This window comes from Sminthopsis crassicaudata, chromosome 1 (assembly GCF_048593235.1).
Source record: "Sminthopsis crassicaudata isolate SCR6 chromosome 1, ASM4859323v1, whole genome shotgun sequence".
Classification (NCBI taxonomy): Eukaryota; Metazoa; Chordata; class Mammalia; order Dasyuromorphia; family Dasyuridae; genus Sminthopsis; species Sminthopsis crassicaudata.
In genome coordinates, this window is record NC_133617.1 from 487,403,153 (window position 1) to 487,420,866 (window position 17,714).

General features: G+C 41.2%; 1 protein-coding gene across 2 annotated transcripts in view; it reads right to left on the minus strand.

Annotated features, from left to right (window-relative positions):
* The window catches only part of MAP2K3 (mitogen-activated protein kinase kinase 3), an 82,990-nt gene extending 65,504 nt beyond the window's left edge, over window positions 1-17,486 (minus strand). For both annotated transcript variants that reach the window (XM_074281270.1, XM_074281272.1), the window contains exon 1: window positions 17,146-17,486. In XM_074281270.1, the coding sequence (XP_074137371.1) occupies window positions 17,146-17,161 (16 nt within the window). In that variant the 5' untranslated portion in view covers window positions 17,162-17,486. The remainder of the gene's footprint in view (window positions 1-17,145) is intronic.
* Window positions 17,487-17,714: the final 228 nt, after the last annotated feature.

Sequence of the window (17,714 nt, forward strand, 5' to 3'; positions counted from 1 at the left end):
GCTGCAGACAGCTTCATAAGGAGTTTGCACAAGCAAGTAGAAGAGCTAGGTGTGTGGTTTTGCCAGATAACACAACATCTCGAGTGCATGGAGTCTGGCCTGAGGCGCGGAGCCAAGCACAGCAGCTATCCAGTGCAGCCTCTCTCCAAAGAATGCTCTCTGAAACAGTACACAGCCTTCTCCCAGGGGACCCTCCCAGGATTCCTCAGAAGGGCTTCATTCTGCCCATTTAATTGGAATCCCAGCCTATTGGAGCTGTGAAGTTGCAAAGGAGACCCTGCTCATTTTAGCCAGCCTGCTAAGAGGAAATTCTTTATTCAATCAGAATCCTCAAGTACAGTTTCATTGGGCTTGGAGAGGAAAAGCACATTTGCATTTAAGCTAACGAGAAAAAAAAGCTACAATTGGGTTGTAATTTGTTTTCCATGGAACACATTTATGCAAGTATCAGTAAGGAAAATCAGGCTCTGGAGAAGATCTTGGGGAAACCAAGTTTCCCTCTTATGGTTTCACTATATAGACCTGCTCCAAAGCAATTCCAGCAAAACAAGGCAAATTCTCCTTTCTATGTTTGGAGAGAATGTACTTTTCCCTGCTAAGAAGGGAGAGAAGGTTCTTCTCTACATGCAATTCTTGTACAGGAGAGATCTTCTAAAAGTGGATCTGTTGATCTAACCAATGCTGTGACCAGCCATGATCCCAAAGGATGGACAATGAGCTATACTGCCCACCTCCTGACAGAAGGGATGGACCCAAAGTACAGAAGGAGATGTGGACACAAAGTGGGAATTTGTTTTCCCTGACCATATATATCATAAATCTTTGTTTTTCTTTCTTTTTTTTTTTTCTTCCAAATGTGGAGGGAAAGCAAAGTAACACTTCTTAACTGAAAAGTATAATTAAAAGATTTTTTAAAACCTGGATCTGTTCAAATCAGCAATGTGATATTTCTGTCATTTATTAGCTATATGACCTTGAGCAAAAACTTATCTGAAGCTCAGTTTCTTCATTTGTAAAACAGGGTTAACAACTATCCTTCCTACCACTTCACAAGGCTTGTTGGATAGACCAAATGAGATAATACCTAAACAGGTGAAAGTATTTTGAACAATAAAATGCCATGCAAAGATAACTGGTGTTATTAATCAATCAATTAATCAATCAATCAATCCACAAATATTAAGCATTAGGGTACCTGGAACTGTGCTGGCACTGAATGCAAAGACAATAGGGAGCTAATGCTTACCTTGAAGACTTTTAATCTATTCATAATTTACACATTAGGATTTCCAAACAAACACCAAAGAGGATATAGGAATTGCAAAATTTATTTTAAACTGGAAGGAAGCTAATTACCTCATCTTACAGGTGAGAAAACACAGACTCAGAGAGTTTGTTCGAGAGAACAAGTTGTAGCCAGGGAGGTGTCTCATAACCCAAGCCAGAATTCTGCCTCTACAACACACTGAATCCCAAGAAAAGTGGAACTAATTGAGCTGCAGGATTCTGCTTTCCCCCATTTCCCTTCTTTGATATACCTAGATTCCTGCTCACTGCATTTTGATTTAGAAACTGAAGTAAGCCTAACATAATTCATAAAGGAATATATTGTTTTTAAAATGAACATATAATCAAAAATAAAACCATTGGTTTTGCATATAACTAGAGAAAATAAAAATGTTTTTAAAATTAAATTAACTTTTAAAAAAGAAACAAAGTGAGAGGGGATTCTTCGCCCTAGTGCCAACCACCTGCAAACACTAGGTCGTCAAAAAAGGGGGCAGCTCTTCAAATCTACAGTTTTCTCATCACATCTTGTGGCTAGTGTCCCTTACAAATACAATATAGGTACCCAGCTGGGGGCTTCTTAAGCCTTTAAACCAATGAGGGGAAAAAAGAAGAAGAGTCCCTACATAGTCTCACTCTGACTCAGCTCCCTGAGCCCACAGGCTGACATAAGACCAAACAGTTTCAAGAGTTTGGGGAGGCAAACCCTTTACAACTCCCGTGCACATTTACATCCTAACTACATTGTGTTCATCCCCCAAAGAGCAGATTGGAAAGCTGACAAAAATTATCAGCCACAGATAAATGTATAACATTAAAACACACACTTTTACCTTTTACTACTAAAAAAATAACCATTTTTTTAAAACCAAGAAAGTACAAACTCATGTGGATGAGACTTACAGGTGACACCTTTTGACCAACATATGCTCATATCCCAGCCCTTGTGAGTCACACATCTGTTGCAAGAAATGTGTTCTCTAAAACAAGCAAAATTTCCTTGCCAAATTTTTTTAAATTAATACAACAACAAAAACTCTTCCATCCCAAAGACCATCTGCCAAAGACATACTTATGTAGTAGACTGGGCATTCCCCAGCCAGTTACAGTATCTTTACTGAGCAAGAATGGTGAGTAACTTTCTCACTAACCAAAGGTAATGGGGAAGGAGGGAGGAGAGGAGGAGAGAGAAATTTTTAGAGAAATCCTGACTTCCCTTTTTTAGAGGACCCCTAGATTTCATAATAGACTCCCAAATGGTAAAATGACACTATTCATCTTCCATCCCCTATACATATACAAAGGCCACAGGCAAATACATACATCCATACATGCCATATATTTATTTGTTCTTTTATTTGTTTGTTTAAATGTTTTAACTAATCCTAGACCCTCTGGGGTAGAAGAGCTGGGAGAGAGCCCATAATGAGGACCTACTCAGCAAGAGCACACACCCAGTGGGATTACTGCCAAGGACCATATTCAAAGAGAGCAAACAACAACTACCTAGTCCTGGTTCTTTTGTCCAGGCAGGCCAATTCCCTGTTTCAAGGGGAAAAGGGCATTGTTCATTCCCTACTGCTGGGTTTCAGAGTAAAAACTCCAGCAGAGGGCTAAAATAGTGAAGGGGGGATGACCTGCCCTTCCACATTACCCTTATGAAAGCCATTAATCCAGCAGTTTGGAGCTTATTGTATTTGTCTCTATTCAGGTCCTGCCTTTGGAAAGGAATAGAGAATAAATCTTTATTTGCAAAGATCTGACCTCCTCTCTCTTTATTTCTTCTCTCTATAGGGACTTAAGCCCTACAGTTTGACTATCATGTAAAAGAATAAGAAGTTTCTTTTAGCCTACCCTTTCCTGGGACTTTTAAAAAAAAAATTATTATTCCTCCTGGGACTTAAAAAAAAAAATTATTATTCCTCTCCCCCCAACCCCCTGCAATTATCAAAAGTCTATTTTCTCTCCATCCTGCATTCCATCTTCTGCCAAATTGAGAAATGTTATCTACTTAGCCTCTTAATAAAATTTATCATGCCACTTTTTCCATTTTTATGTATTTCTTTGTTACACTGACAGGTAAAACATCAGTAACAGTTACTTTGTTTAAAAAAAAAAATTGCATGGAAGAAAGTATTTGATAACATGAATGCACCAGAATATTCTCTTTAGGACAAAAGGAGTTCCCTGCATTTGCTCCAGAAGGACCTGGGGGGTATTGTTTACTATATATAAACTATATTGTCTAGCTAATAGCCCTGACCCCGGTCCCCTCCATCCCTGATCCTAGCGACTTCAGCCTAATGACTAATGGCACCAGGCCAGAACTCAGAAACCAGCAGGAAACATGGTGCCTCTACAGAGAGATCACTAAATTTCTGAACCCTACTGCTTCACGGTGGGAATCGGTGTCTTGCAATCAGTATCTGACTGCCACTGCTCTGAGCCCCTGATTTCTTCTTGTATGTGGGCCCTGTATCCCACTGTGTGACTATCAATGATCCACCTGCCTGGAGGGGAAAAAAATCTCTTGCCTAAAAAGCTGGGATTTCAAAGCTTGTCAGTTCCTTCACCTGATGGAGGGAGATCAGATTCTTGCCAAGAACAGGTCTTGGCACCTTCAACTGAGATGACCTCCTTCCATATGTGTGCCTCACCCTGTAAATCATTAAAGAATCTCCTGGAAACAGCCGGGAAAGGGACAGGGTGCTGCTGAAGGTCCCAAGTCCTACTCTTGGCAAACATCTGTTTCCATGATGGAGAGAAGGGAAAAACATTCCTTGACAAGATCTCAGGGTCTTGCCTGAGATAACAGAGGTAGTCTCACCCTTACTCTTTTCCTGTCCCAGGCCAGGACTTTGGATCATAGGCTACTAGATATGGTACCTTTATTTTTTCTGAGACAGGGTCACACAATTAGGAAGTGTTAAGGGGCTGAGGCCAGATTTGAACTCAGGTCCTCCTGACTTCAGGGCTGGTGCTCTACCCACTGCACCACCTAGCTGCCCCTAGATATGGAACTTTTAACCTTGACTCCTGCAGCAACCGACCTCTCACCTGTCACTAAGCTCTGGAGAGCTGTAGTCACACTCTCTGAATTGGGAGCTGAGGATATCACTTTGCAGGGCCAGCAGTCATTTGGACTCCCTCAGCCTTTAAACAGCTGCCTAGCCAAGACTGCAGGTGCAACACAATATCCTGCCTCTGCCAGACAAAGGTCCCATACATAACATGCTCCTTCTGTAAAATACCCACTTCACAAGGCCAGTCCTAGCATGTCTGGCTCACACTCCTGGTCAATTCTTGGCAGAATGCAAGTCGCCCCAAATTGTTAAGCTGCAGGACGCTGGCCAAACCTGAGCACCCAAAGTTATGGAATGCATGGGGGAAACGCTGGGCTTAGCAAGGAGTGGTGGGGCAGGACAGAAACCAGAAGGACAGAATTAAAGAATAAAAGGAAAGCAGCATCTCAAAGACAGGAGTACAAAAGGAAAGGAATTCTTTTCTAGCACCCATCCCCAAAGCTCCCATCCAGAAATCCATCCTTAATGGGCTATTTTCTTAAAATAAGCTCAGTGAGTCAACACTATGATGTGGTTACCCAAAAAAAGCTGATTCAATCCTATGTATTAAAGAGAAATCTAACACCCAGAAAGAAGTAGTTGAGAATTTGTCCAGCTCTTCTCATCAAGCCACAAATGGAATGTAGCATCTCTTCAGAGCAAATCATCTCGAAAGACACTGACAAACTAGATGATAAATAAAGGGGGTCCTCAGTGGAGGATCTGGAAACCAAGCTTCACAAACAAGTGAAGGATCATACTGTCAAAAAAAAACAGTTACAGAACTCTGATTGATGCAGAAGCCAGTCCTGTCTTCAGAAGAAAGGCAAGGAAGCCTGCCTCCCACCTCATAACAGACAGGAGATGAACCACCAAGTGTAGAATAAGACATACATTTTAAAACATATCCAATGTTCTGCTCGAATATATTTGTTACAATGATTGTGTATGTATAACTATATCAGATTGCTTGCTGTCTTGTGGAGAAGAGAAAGAGAAAAATTCAAAATCTTATAAAATCTTATAAAAATTGAATGTTGAAAACTATATACGATATTGGAAAAAAGAAAATGCTATTAAAAATAATATACTTATTATAAGGGAAGACTTCTATAAGGGGGAGAAGAATTAACGGACAGTAACAGGGATGCAAATAAAAACCTTGCTAAAATGATATATTTTTGAAAATACAAAATAGAGAACAAAAGTAAAGTCAGAGTCACAGACAAATAAGGCAATTATGTTAATATATACAGTTTAAAAAACAAATTGTACAATACAGAAATTCATAGTTCCATATCCCATTCTCTTTTCTGTTCTTTTTTGTATTGATATCTTCATGTCCATCAAATTTATTATAAAAAAGAAAACTTATATTTAAAAAAGCAGATGAATGAAACAAATCAGGCTTAAATCACCTCTAATAATTCTCTTTCTCAAAGGAGAAAAACCCCCACCACTCCCAACCCAAAGCAAATATGTGAAATTTGTCTTCAAATATGTAAAGGACTATCATCTGGAAGAGGAAGTAGGTTAATTTTATGCAGCAACAAGGGAGAACTAGAACCAAGACATAGAAGTTACAGAGATGAGATTAATCTAATCAGGGGGAACGAGACAGAGAAAGAGACAGAAATCTAGAAAATAAAACAACCAAAATTTTCAAATGAGCAAAGAGAGCTAATACAATTCATCTTAAAAGCAGAGTAGGGGAAGCTGAGTAGACCAAATGAATCTGATAAAGTATCAGAAGCAAAAGAGATATAAAACCAAATCAACCAAGATAAATTGAGGGATTATAATTAGTTGGATACATAACACATTCAAGGAATTTAAGGAATAAATGGAAATGCTACACAAATAATTATCGTTTGTTGTTGTTCAAGCATTTCAGTTGTGTCTGACTCTTATGACCCCATTTGGGATTTTTTTGGCAGAGATACTAGAGTAATTCATTTTCTTCTCAAGCTCATTTTATAGATGAGGTAACTGAGGCAAACAGGTTTAAGTGATTTGCCCAGGATCACTCAGCTATTAGCTGAGGCAGGCTTCGAATTCAAGTATTCCTGCCTCCAAGCTGTGCACTCTATATACACTCTGTCACCTAGCCACCCCAAGAAAATCCCATGGTCATATAAAAGAAAAGCCCAAAGCATTTTTTTTAAAGCCTGCAAGGATTAGAGAATGTGAAAAAGTTAGAAAAAGAGAGATTTCAGCTCAGTACAAAGACAAAACTTCCTAATGTTTAAAATAATTAATTGAACAATGGAATGAAATACCTTACATAGAGGGAGCTCTCTCAAACATAAAAAGCATCTGAATACAGGCTGACCAGCAAAATACTGCAGTGAAGGAGGATTTACATCAGATAAGGTCTGGCACTGTCTGTGATTCTATAAACCTTCTTACCTCTGCCCCTTGCAGATCCTGGCCAAAAACAGTTCACAACCTCACTAATTCATTATAATCAAATATCACCATAAAATCAAGAAACTCTACAGTAACATCCTCTGACAAACTTCTTACTTACAACACTGACATTGTTTTCCTAAAGAGTTGAACGTCCCATCATTTCAAAAACATCCTATTTCCTTAAAACCAGTTAAGGATCTTACATGGTATATATCCAAAGAACATCTCATCTTCAAAGAAATTACTATCTACAGGGGGCAGCTAGGTGGTGCAATGGATAGAGCACCAGCCTTGAATTCAGGAGGACCCCAGTTCAAATCTAATCTCACGCACTTAACACTTCCTAGCTGTGTGACCCTGGGCAAGTCACTTAACCCCAGCCTCAGGGAAAAAAAAAAAAAAAAAAGAAAGAAAGAAAGAAAGAACTTACCATCTACAGCAGTGAAGGAAACAAAATATATACACATGACACAAAAAGAGAACATATGAAAAGTAGCATGTGAGTAAAGGCAAGATTCAATAATAAAGTTATGCCTAAGGGTCAAGGTGGGAAGGAAGGGGAAGGTGGGTAAGAGTAAGAGTAACCCAAAAAGAATAGAGTTAGTCAAAGGCTTCTTTGAGATCTTGGAGGAAATCATAAACATTCTTTGTCAGTTGTTGGATTGGTTGACTTGCATGAATGGCGGAAAAGAAAAAAGGAGGAAGGCAGGCATTCCAAGAGGAAGGAAAACTAAATTAAGGTAAGTTGTGTGCAAATGACCTTAATTGAATGGAGAAGCCATGATTTGAAATGGTCCATGATGATTTTGCAGGAAAGCACTTCATAATGTGCTTCCAACACAAGGAAGAAAGAATAATGGATTATGGGTCAATAAATGATCTCTATTCTTACCTTCATGGATTTCTTAGCTAGTTAGCTTCATGACCTTAGACAAGTCAAGTCTTTTTATCCATAAAATGAGAGGGTTAGACCTCACACTCTCTAAGCTTCATCTCGCACTCATTCCAAGGGCATTCCTATGATTTTTGCTAATATAAAAATCCTTCCTGGACTGAAAGAATCCCTTAGTGTATCCCTTCTACAAGTACATGCCTTGTAAAAACAGCTCTAATTCTAGAATAAGAAAACGAGCTCAAATTCTGATTCTGATATTTACTATCTGTGTAATGTTAAGCAAATAATTTAATTTCTGACTCTAGAGCTATGATTCTATGGCATCAACTAGTCAGTCACTGTGCTAGATGACTTTTTCATGAGGTCATGGTCATTTCCCTCCTCCTATCTCCAAATTCTCTACCTCCTTCACATCAGCCTTGCCCAAGTGCAGGTAACCTCTACACTCCTGCTTTACAAGGGTGTTATCTTCCTTTTTAAGAGTTATCTCCCCTTATCACAATATACAAGTTAAAACCTGAAAATATATGTTCTTTGAAGCCAGAGACTGTCCTTTTTGCTTATTTTTTTATACCTAGAACTTAACACAGTGCCACGCACTACCTATGAAAATAACAATATAAATGATTAAATGATGTGATTTCTATTATCAGTTTCATATTTATCAGAGAGAAGATACATATGTACATAAGAATTTATATATGTGTATGTATAAAATATTTAGATACTTGTCTATCATATTATATATTTTTCTATTATATTTGGTTCAATTATTTCATATACTCATAATTATACACATATGTTATATATAATATATACTTGTCTATTATATTCATTGTTTTACTTATTTTAAAAAACCTTTTTTAATATTCAGAAGGATAAATGTTGATCACTTAAAAGCCATCATCATGGATTTATAAAGAACAGGTCATGCCAGATTAAACTCATTTCCTTGTTTTTTTTTTTAAATATCTACCAGATTTGATCAGGGAAATGATACAGACATCATCATGGATAAGATGGACATAGGTTAGATAACAGCTTCAAATTATGCTGATTGACTAAACTCCCAAAATCACAACCAATGTCAACATATCACAGAATTTGGAATTGGGAGGGAGCTCAATGGCCCATTAGTTCCATCCATACTGAAAACTGCAACATGCCTGCTATGCAATCATCCAATATCTGTCTGAAGAGCTAGAGTAAGAATGAGCTTAATCACTTCCAAAGGCTGTGGATCCCATTCTGGAAGGAAGTTTCAAGAATCTGCCTTGGTCCTCTGCTCTTTAAAATTGGGTAAAAATCATAGATGGTAAACTTATATGACAAAAATTTAAAAGAATAGTATTGAATGGGGAAAAAACAAAAAGATCTTAAAAGGTTAGAATAGTAAATGAATCCAATGAAAGGAAACCAAGAAATGAATATATGTAAAAACCAAATGAGTATTCAAAATATAAGGTTAATAAATTGAATATGGATGGTAAAGAGAATGACATGACAAAATAATGTATGTAAAATGATCTGGGGGGAGGTAGTGGGAGGTTCATGGCCGGGAAGCTTCATATGAGTCCATATTGTGATGATGCTGACAAATAAGTTGGTGTGTGCTCTTGAGCTGAATGGAGACAGACAAGATAACCAAACTAAAGGAAGTAAAAACACCTATCTTATCCTACATCTTTGTTAGTTAATCACATCTAGAGTCAGTTTTGGGAGCCATGTTTGACATCTATACAATGGAATCCAAATAATGAAAGAATTAGAGACTATATCACATGGGAATTAATTGAAGGAAGTAGGGAGCTCTAGAATAAAAGAGATAACTTAAATAGAATGTTATCATTGTCTTTAAATATCTGAGGGGGCAGCTAGGTGGCGCAGTGGATAAAGCACCAGCCTTGAATTCAGGAGGACCCCAGTTCAGATCTGGTCTCAGACACTTCACACTACCTAGCTGTGTGACCCTAGGGCAAGTCACTTAACCTCAGCCTCAGGAAAAAAAAAATAATAATAATAAAATAAATAAATAAATATCTGAAAGACTGTCAGGGGCAAGAGAAATTTGATTTTGTTTTGCTGGGCCCCTAAAGACAAAATCCAAACCAACGGGTAAATGTTCGAAGAAAAGTTGAATTCAGCTCCAAATAAAGCAACATTTTTAAATAATTAGAACTTATTTATGTAGTAGTGATCTGCTCATCAATGGAGGTCTTCAAGTAGAGGACAGTTCCCAAAAATGTAAAGAGGATTAGTTAGAAGTTGGTCTAAATCAGGGATGTTTCATCTTTTTTGAATCACATTCCACTCTGTCAATCTAGTGAAGTGTCTGAATCCTTCTCAGAAGAAAATTTTTAAATGCATAAAATAAATACATAAAAATATCAGAGGTTTATAAAGGAATCCAATTATATTGAAATAAAGACTCCATTTCTGTGAGTCTAATGTTTTGATTTGATGCCCCTGGCTGGCTAGGGGGTCAGGTATCTTTCTTTAAAAGGGACATCAAGTAAATAGCACCCATTCTTCTCCTGTGCTCCTATGACCAAAAATGTCCCACTATCCTTCTCAAACAGCAGAGTTGGAGAACTGTCACAAAGGGCTAGAGATGGGTAGAAGGCAACAACCAGACTTTGTACCCAAAGAAACCTGGAAAGGTCACTTTTATACTTGGGTTCCAGGGTGATGGTTCCTGTGACAACTTATAAGAAGCCATCAAGAAGCAAAACGGCATATGAAAATAATGTTTGATTTGGTCTGTTTGGTGGCTGGGGTTTCCTCAGTGACAAGTTTCTCAGGCTGGGGGGGGGGCGGGGGGGCAGCTAGGATTCCATACACAATGCCAAATCCTGCAAGTTGAATGAAAATATTATTGGAAAAAATTGCCAAGAGGAGAAAAAAACAGAAACTCATAGTGAAGGAGTATGTAAAAAAAAATTAGTGGCTGAAGGTCCTTGGCCCTTGAGAACATAACTATACTCAGAAAGAAAGAGAGACTGAACACCAGGCTCCAGAGCTGAAAATGCTCAAGGCATCTTGGGGATGGCACAACAATAAAACAGACCATCTTAACTGAAAGTCTGATATACTTGCAAATAATGTAATTGAGACAGCTAGATGGTGCAGTAAATAGAGCACAGATGCTGGAAGTAGGAGAACCTGAATTCAAATACAGCCTTAGACATTACTAACCATATGACCCTGGGCAAGTCAAACACATTTTCTCTCAAAAAAAGAAAGAAAAGAAAGCATTGATTCTGGAGTTGAAGGTTCTAGATTCAAATCCCGGTTGTATTTCTTATTTCCTATGCAACCTAGAGCAAGTTAATTTCTGGGTCATTCTATCAACACACATTGAATAAGTCTTGTGTACCAGGCAGTACTGGGTGCAGGGGAAGGAAGGATGGAAAGATAGGAGAGGAATGGAATGAAAAAGGAAAAGGGAAAGAGAAAAGGAAGGGAAAGGAAAGGGGAGAAAAGGAAAGGAGAGGAAAGGAAAGGAGCTTTCAAGAAATTTACACTCTATTAGGGGTTATAACACATATCAAAAATGATCTGCAATTTGAGGTAGTTAAACTCCATGAGCTTCTGAAATCTACAAATCTATAATAAGATCTATGATCCAAATGCAAATCTTTCCCCCTCACAGTAACCTAAGCAAAGAGATTCCAAGAAAGTAGGTGGATAAGAGGAGGGAGTCAAATTAGCCCAGTCCTAGATCTTCTTCACTAGCAGATGCACCAAGACAACTAGGAGCGGTAGGTTAGTCTATGACAAGGGCATGAACTGTGCCATCCCTATGCCTTGTACATAGCTCTTCTATGACAAGAGCAGGAACTGTGCCATCCCTATGCCTTGTACATAGCTCTTCTATGACAAGAGCAGGAACTGTGCCATCCCTATGCCTTGTACATAGCTCTCTGCTATGGGTTACAAAGTATAATATGTGGCCCTTGCCCTTAGAAGATTACACCAGCATTAAGGAAAAAAAGACACACACCAGTTAAACAACAACTCAAAGCTGTGTAGGATTAAATGCACAATGAGCATGGCCATACCCCATGATTAACAGGTATTCATTACAGAATTAAGTCCAAATCTTAGCTTCAGTAAGAACTATAGGAGTTCAAAGAAGGGAGCTATCACAGTAGGATTTGAAAGCTTCATGGAGAAGTCAAGACTTCAAAGATAGGTCAAGGACTTAACAATCAAAGAAAAGGTTAAGAGGTAAGCTCAGTGGGGCAGATAGCATGAGCAAAGGCATGGAGATAGAAATGAATATGATATATTTGGGATGCAGTGAGGAAAACCAGCCTGGTTAGAATAGCCCTAGTCTGGTAAATGGCCAATAAAAGCGAAAAAGACATTTTGGAACTATGATTGTAGTTTGTTGAGCAAATAGTGGGACTCTAATAGCACTCTGGATTATCCAATCCAAAATCTTCACATTACAAATGAAGAAACTGAGGTATATAAGCTCAAAGTCTTAACCTAGATCTCTTCATTTCAAATCTACTATATACTAAATATTTCCTAGTAAAAATGACTAGTAAAAATGGAAGGTCCTCAAGATTCAGAGTTTGGGCTTTCTTCCAAAGCAATAGGGTCTTCAAAAGGTATAACATGAGAGAAGTAGTGTTTTAGGAATCCCTTTCTAACAATATACAGAGGGGCAGCTAGGTGGGGCAGTGGATAGAGCACCAGCTTTGAGGAGGACCTGAGTTCAAATCTGGTCTCAGACACTTAATACTTCCTAGCTGTGTGAGCCTGGGCAAGTCACTTAACCCCAGCCTCAGGGGAAAAAAAAAAACCACCAATATACAGAAGTACAAACATCTGAGGAGTCAAGAAATTGATAGAATTGTCCAGGTATGAACTAGCATCTGGAATAGAAAGAACTCAATGAGGAACAGGGGAAAAGTTATTGGTGTTCAACTCAATCAAAAAGCACTGTCATCTGGAAATGATACAGCATCTCCCATTAGGAATCAAAAGCTCAACACACACACACACACACACACACACACACACACACACACACACACACACACACACACACACACCATTAACTAAACATAAGGCAACATGATAGACACAAGGCAACACGATAGACACTAGTGCTTGAAAATTTCCAAAGAAACCCACCAATGAGATAACTTATTGGTTATCATCTAACCCACTCTGAGGCTTTTAAAAGATCCACCCTACCCTGCTCACTTTTATAATGTTGCTTTTAGAGGGTTTCTATGATTACTGATAGTTAAGACCAAAGAGGAAGGAGTCAGAAACAGGAAACATGAAGAATAGATTGGGCCAGGGGAAAGTGATCGCCCAGCAAAATAGGTCTACAAGTACAATCCTTTGCTTCCTTCACTTCACTTGGGTCCTTTCCCTTTCCCTTGTTCACTCCCATACAACACAGCCTTCAGTTGTATAACCTAGTTATCTCAATAAGGGCAAAGCAGAAGACCATCTTGCTGCCTTCACAATCCCTGTGCTATGGCAAAGATTTTCACACCTATATGTATTAGCAATAGTTCACCCAAGAGTGAAGTAATCAGACACAGAGATTTAGACCACAGGACTGCATGCCTGGAATTTGGGGATGGGGGAGGGAGGAAGGAAGCAGGAATCCTATTTAAAAAAAAAAAAAAAAAGTTTGAGAATTATTTTTAATGGATCCTATTCATAGCCAAAAAAGACTTAGGTTATGAAATCCTAAATTATTCTTCTTATGCACTTGGGAAAAGATAGTGTGGTACAATGGTAATGACATAGTCATGGGACAGGGGTTCAAATCCCAGTTCTGCTACCTATTGCATACCATAGGCAAGTTCGTTAACTTTTCAGGGCCTCATTTTCCTCATCTGGGAAATGAGGAACCTGGGCTAGATGAACTCTGAGAGCCCTTCCAGTTCCAAATCTTTGATGCCATGATGATGACCTAATAGGAAGATATTTCATCATCATTTTTCTGCACTTACAGAAGGCTAAAAAACATTGGCTGTGCAAATATATATTAGTAATCAGTTGCTTCAGTGAGAGAAAGACCACACATTAGCTGGAATGCCTTGGGACAGAGTGAAGTAAGGATGTCACTATTTTCTGCCCAAATGAGGGGAACATGTGTAAAATGAAACCAGCAATCACTCTTTTCAATTCAGGGAAGCTCTCCCAAAGAAAGGAGAGGCTCAGCCCACAGAGGAGAACTTCCTGGACTACTGAATGGCATCAGGATTATTGAAATGGGAAGTGAGAGGCTGCTCAAGTGGAAAGCAGGGCTCTAGCCAAATTGAGCCAGGAAGCAAGAGTCCTAGAAAGGGAATCTATGGGGAAGTGGGGGTGAGGGGCCGGGAGGGGTGAAACATCGCCCTTTTAAGCAGCCAATCCAACCCTGTTGTGTCAAGAGGCTGGTTCCAACATGCATGTTCTGCCTGTGAGTCAGCAACCCCATTCAGTAGCATTTTATTGCTGCTGATTCATACCTTGGCTACACAGGAAGCTGGAGTCCACTTTTCCCCACTTTAAAAAAAAATGCAGTTTAAGAACTCTGCTCAATGAAAACCCCAAGTCATAAGCACCCTGATATAGAGCTTCCTGTGCGTCATTCAAAGGGAGGGGGAAGTCCCCCTCAGTGTTGCCTCTACCACTCATTCTGCACTGCTGCCATCAAGGAAAAAAAAGCAGCACAGATGAAGTACATGTATTTCCGGGTCCATGACACACTCTTATGTCAAGCAGAGCCCAAGGCAAAAAAGAAAAATAAAAAAGGTTCGAGATGGACAGACAAAGTGGTACGCCTGCTGGTCATCAGCCCAGAAATTCAGAAGCTGGTTCAGGTCCCTAAAAGAGAACTCTAACAGGACAGTGAAAGAATTTTTTCCCCCTGAAGATTTTATTTTCACCTCATGTATCTGACTTGAAGGTGACACAGACTTCGGAGATTCAATCCTCCACCACCACACTCAAAAGGAACATACAAATCTGCTAAACTGTGACAGAGATTTATCTTTTGTAAATACAACAGCTCTTAACTTGATTGCTAAAGTTGTAACATTTAAAAAGAAAGAGTATCAAATAGATGAGATCTTAAAATACAGTTGCTAAGCAGGCTGGGCTGCACTTTTGCACGCAAACTTTCAAAATGCACTTAAACCCCACAGAGCTACCTATACACCACCAGCCCCCCAAAAAAAGGTGTGCCCTGTCATTAGCTGCAAAGAAGGAAGCTCAATGACTTAAAGCCAAAGAAAAGCCTTAAGGTCAAGCGACAACCACTCCCTATTTTGTTCAAATTCCTTGGAGTCCTCAGAGTGGGGAGCTCCCCACTCCCAAAGCAAAATTGGAAAGCCAGCTGTGCTGCAGCCTGTTTCAAGGTTTATTTGCTGCTCTTTTGCATCCCTCCCATCTATGAAGAGACGCCAAAGAACTGGTCTAGAATCAATTTCCACTGGGGGGTAAGAATCAGAAGCTGTCACGGTGTCATTCATAGGTTCAAACTGATGACACACACTCTTATGTCAGGAAAAGGCAGCTCTGCTCAGACCTAACATCTTAGAGCTTTTTATTAGACAGAAAGAGAACAAAGCCAAGATCGGTATGACAGATTAACTTGGGCTACCTTCAAAAGATCCCTTGAAAAGCTTAGTAGGAGTGCCAGAGTTAATTTTACCTCTAGACAGAGTAACCTGTTTATAATACCTTAGTGATGGACAAAGCAAGCGTTCCTGTCTTCTAAACATGCTTCTTGGGACAACCAGGTATTAAATCATCTCTCTCTTTTTCAAAGACACCAAACATCCTAACCTGTTTACTTCTCTCCCTAGGCAACCGTAATCATCATTTAAAGCCAGTTGCTCTCATTAAACCCTAATTACAAAAGACTTGAACTCCAGATGGGTTATAAAGCTGATTTTCTATGCTAAAAAGCTGTCCTTCTACAAAATAAATTCATTTGTTTGTCCACTGACAAAGAATATTCGGAGAAATCTCTTATTTAACATCTTTGAAATGCCTTAACAACTATGAGAAGCATGTTATTCTCTGGCACGTGCTGCCTCTTTCATGCTCCTTCACCAAGTACTTCGATTGTTACTCATGAACAGTTGGGCAACGGTCAGGTATCTGGCATCCCCATTTATGTAAGATGTAATTACAGTTTAAAATCTTGCTGACCTCAATAATGTACAGCCCCCAGCCAATCCATACTTCAGTGCTCAAGTCACGGAAACCTAAGGTGGCAGAAATCTAAGTGATGACACATTCATCCCACCCCACTGATGACCAACACAGACTACAGTACATATTTTCCCCTGCTGTGTGTTTTCCAACGAAGGATCAAACCCTGCTTGCCAGGCTTTCCCCCTTTTTCACAATCTTCAGGATGTAAACCCACACAGGGCCAGGTAGTTGCTGCTCTCTCCCCAAGATCCTAATTTACTGGTCTAGTGGGCTCACAAACCATTGGGCCCGACAGCTCTCCCTTTGCCTCTATGCAACAGGTCCCATCCAACAGCTTCCTGTCTTTCTATTCCCCAAGCTACAGTGAGTGAATTAAGAAAAGAGAAACCTGTTGGCAGGATACATTAATCTACTGTTCTGTCAGGTTAGACTTTGCTTAAAGAGAATCAACGTTCATACAAGTTACTGACATGCCAAATCATCATTTTCCCTTACCACAAAATAACCCCCTTTCCTTTCTCCAAGCCCCGTTTCTTGCTTCTCCCAGGCCCGAGTTCCCCTCAGAATGACAAATCCCTCTCTGTTGCTACTGGCTTTTCTAAATTTCCAGGAAGGAGCCAGGAGGGGGTGGGGGAGAATAGAACAGTCCTCAGCCTTCCCAGAAAGCGCCCGCCAGCCTGGGAGCAGAGCAAAGCCGCCGAGTTCTTCCCGAGGAGGATCCCAAGAACCAGGAACACCAAAGAGCTCCCCAACCCCCTAACTCGCTGCTTCCCCCAATTCAAGCAACGAAGGGACTGCACACTCCGCAGGGTGCGACCGAGGTGTAAGTGATTAACGCGGTAGTATGTGGAACTGAAATTGAAAGGCTTAGATAAGATAGGTTACCACTCGGGTACAGAAGGGAGGGTAAGGCAGCCAGGGAGCACGGAGGCCTTGAAAAGACAGGAGGAGCTCGCTGCAAACTGCAGAGCAAAGGAAGGAGAGCTGGGAGGCGGCAGGAGGCTGCAGGCACAGTCATTTCCAGATAAGTTTGCAGCTGTGAAGGTGGGGGGAGAGTTCAGGGCAGCAGCAAGGAAAGGAAGGGAAAGCGAGGGGGAGCTCTCTGCAGAACTAGTGCCGGGAGGGCCGCCGAGTGACCGGGGAGAGAATCTGACACCTGCGTGGGGAAACTGAGGGCTGAGACGAGGAACAGAGGGGTGCAAGTGAACAGCGGTAAGGAGGGCCAAGGGAGGTCCGGGAGCTCAGGGCTCGGCCTGGGGACGGTGCCCCAGAGAGCCGAGGTGCGGCCGGAGGCCCCGCGCCTACCTCTGGGGATGGACATGCTGAGGCCGGCGGCGCGGGGCCGGACTCCGCTGGGGCGGAGGCTGGAGGTTGGAGACCGGAGGCTGGAGGCCGGCTAGGGCTGCGACTGGAGAACGCGGCGGGGGTGTCTAGTCCCGGGGGCGGCAGGTGGCGGCGGCGGCCCCTCCGGGCAGGGTCATTCCTCTCCTCCCCCGACAGGCGGAGCACAGTGGGTTCCTCTCAATACATCCCCCCGCAGGCCCGGGGCTGGCTGGCTTTGGACGGAGAGCGGCGAGCCGAGGGGCTGCGGGACAGCAGACGATCCAGCGCCGTCAGTCCTACGAGGGCGGCGCCGGAGCCAGACTGAGCAGCGGCGGGGAGGGAGGTTGGGAGCGGGACAGCACCGCGGGAGGCAAAGCCCCGCCTCTTGTCGGCCCGCCCAATGGAAAGTCGATTCTCCGCACGTTCCCCGAAACTCCGCCTTCTACCTCTTAAAGGCCAGGCCCCGCCTCCCGAGCAAGCACACGCCCTAATCCCCCTGCGAGGCAGAGTTAGGTATGTACTGCTAATAATAGCCTGCCTGCCTGCTGGTC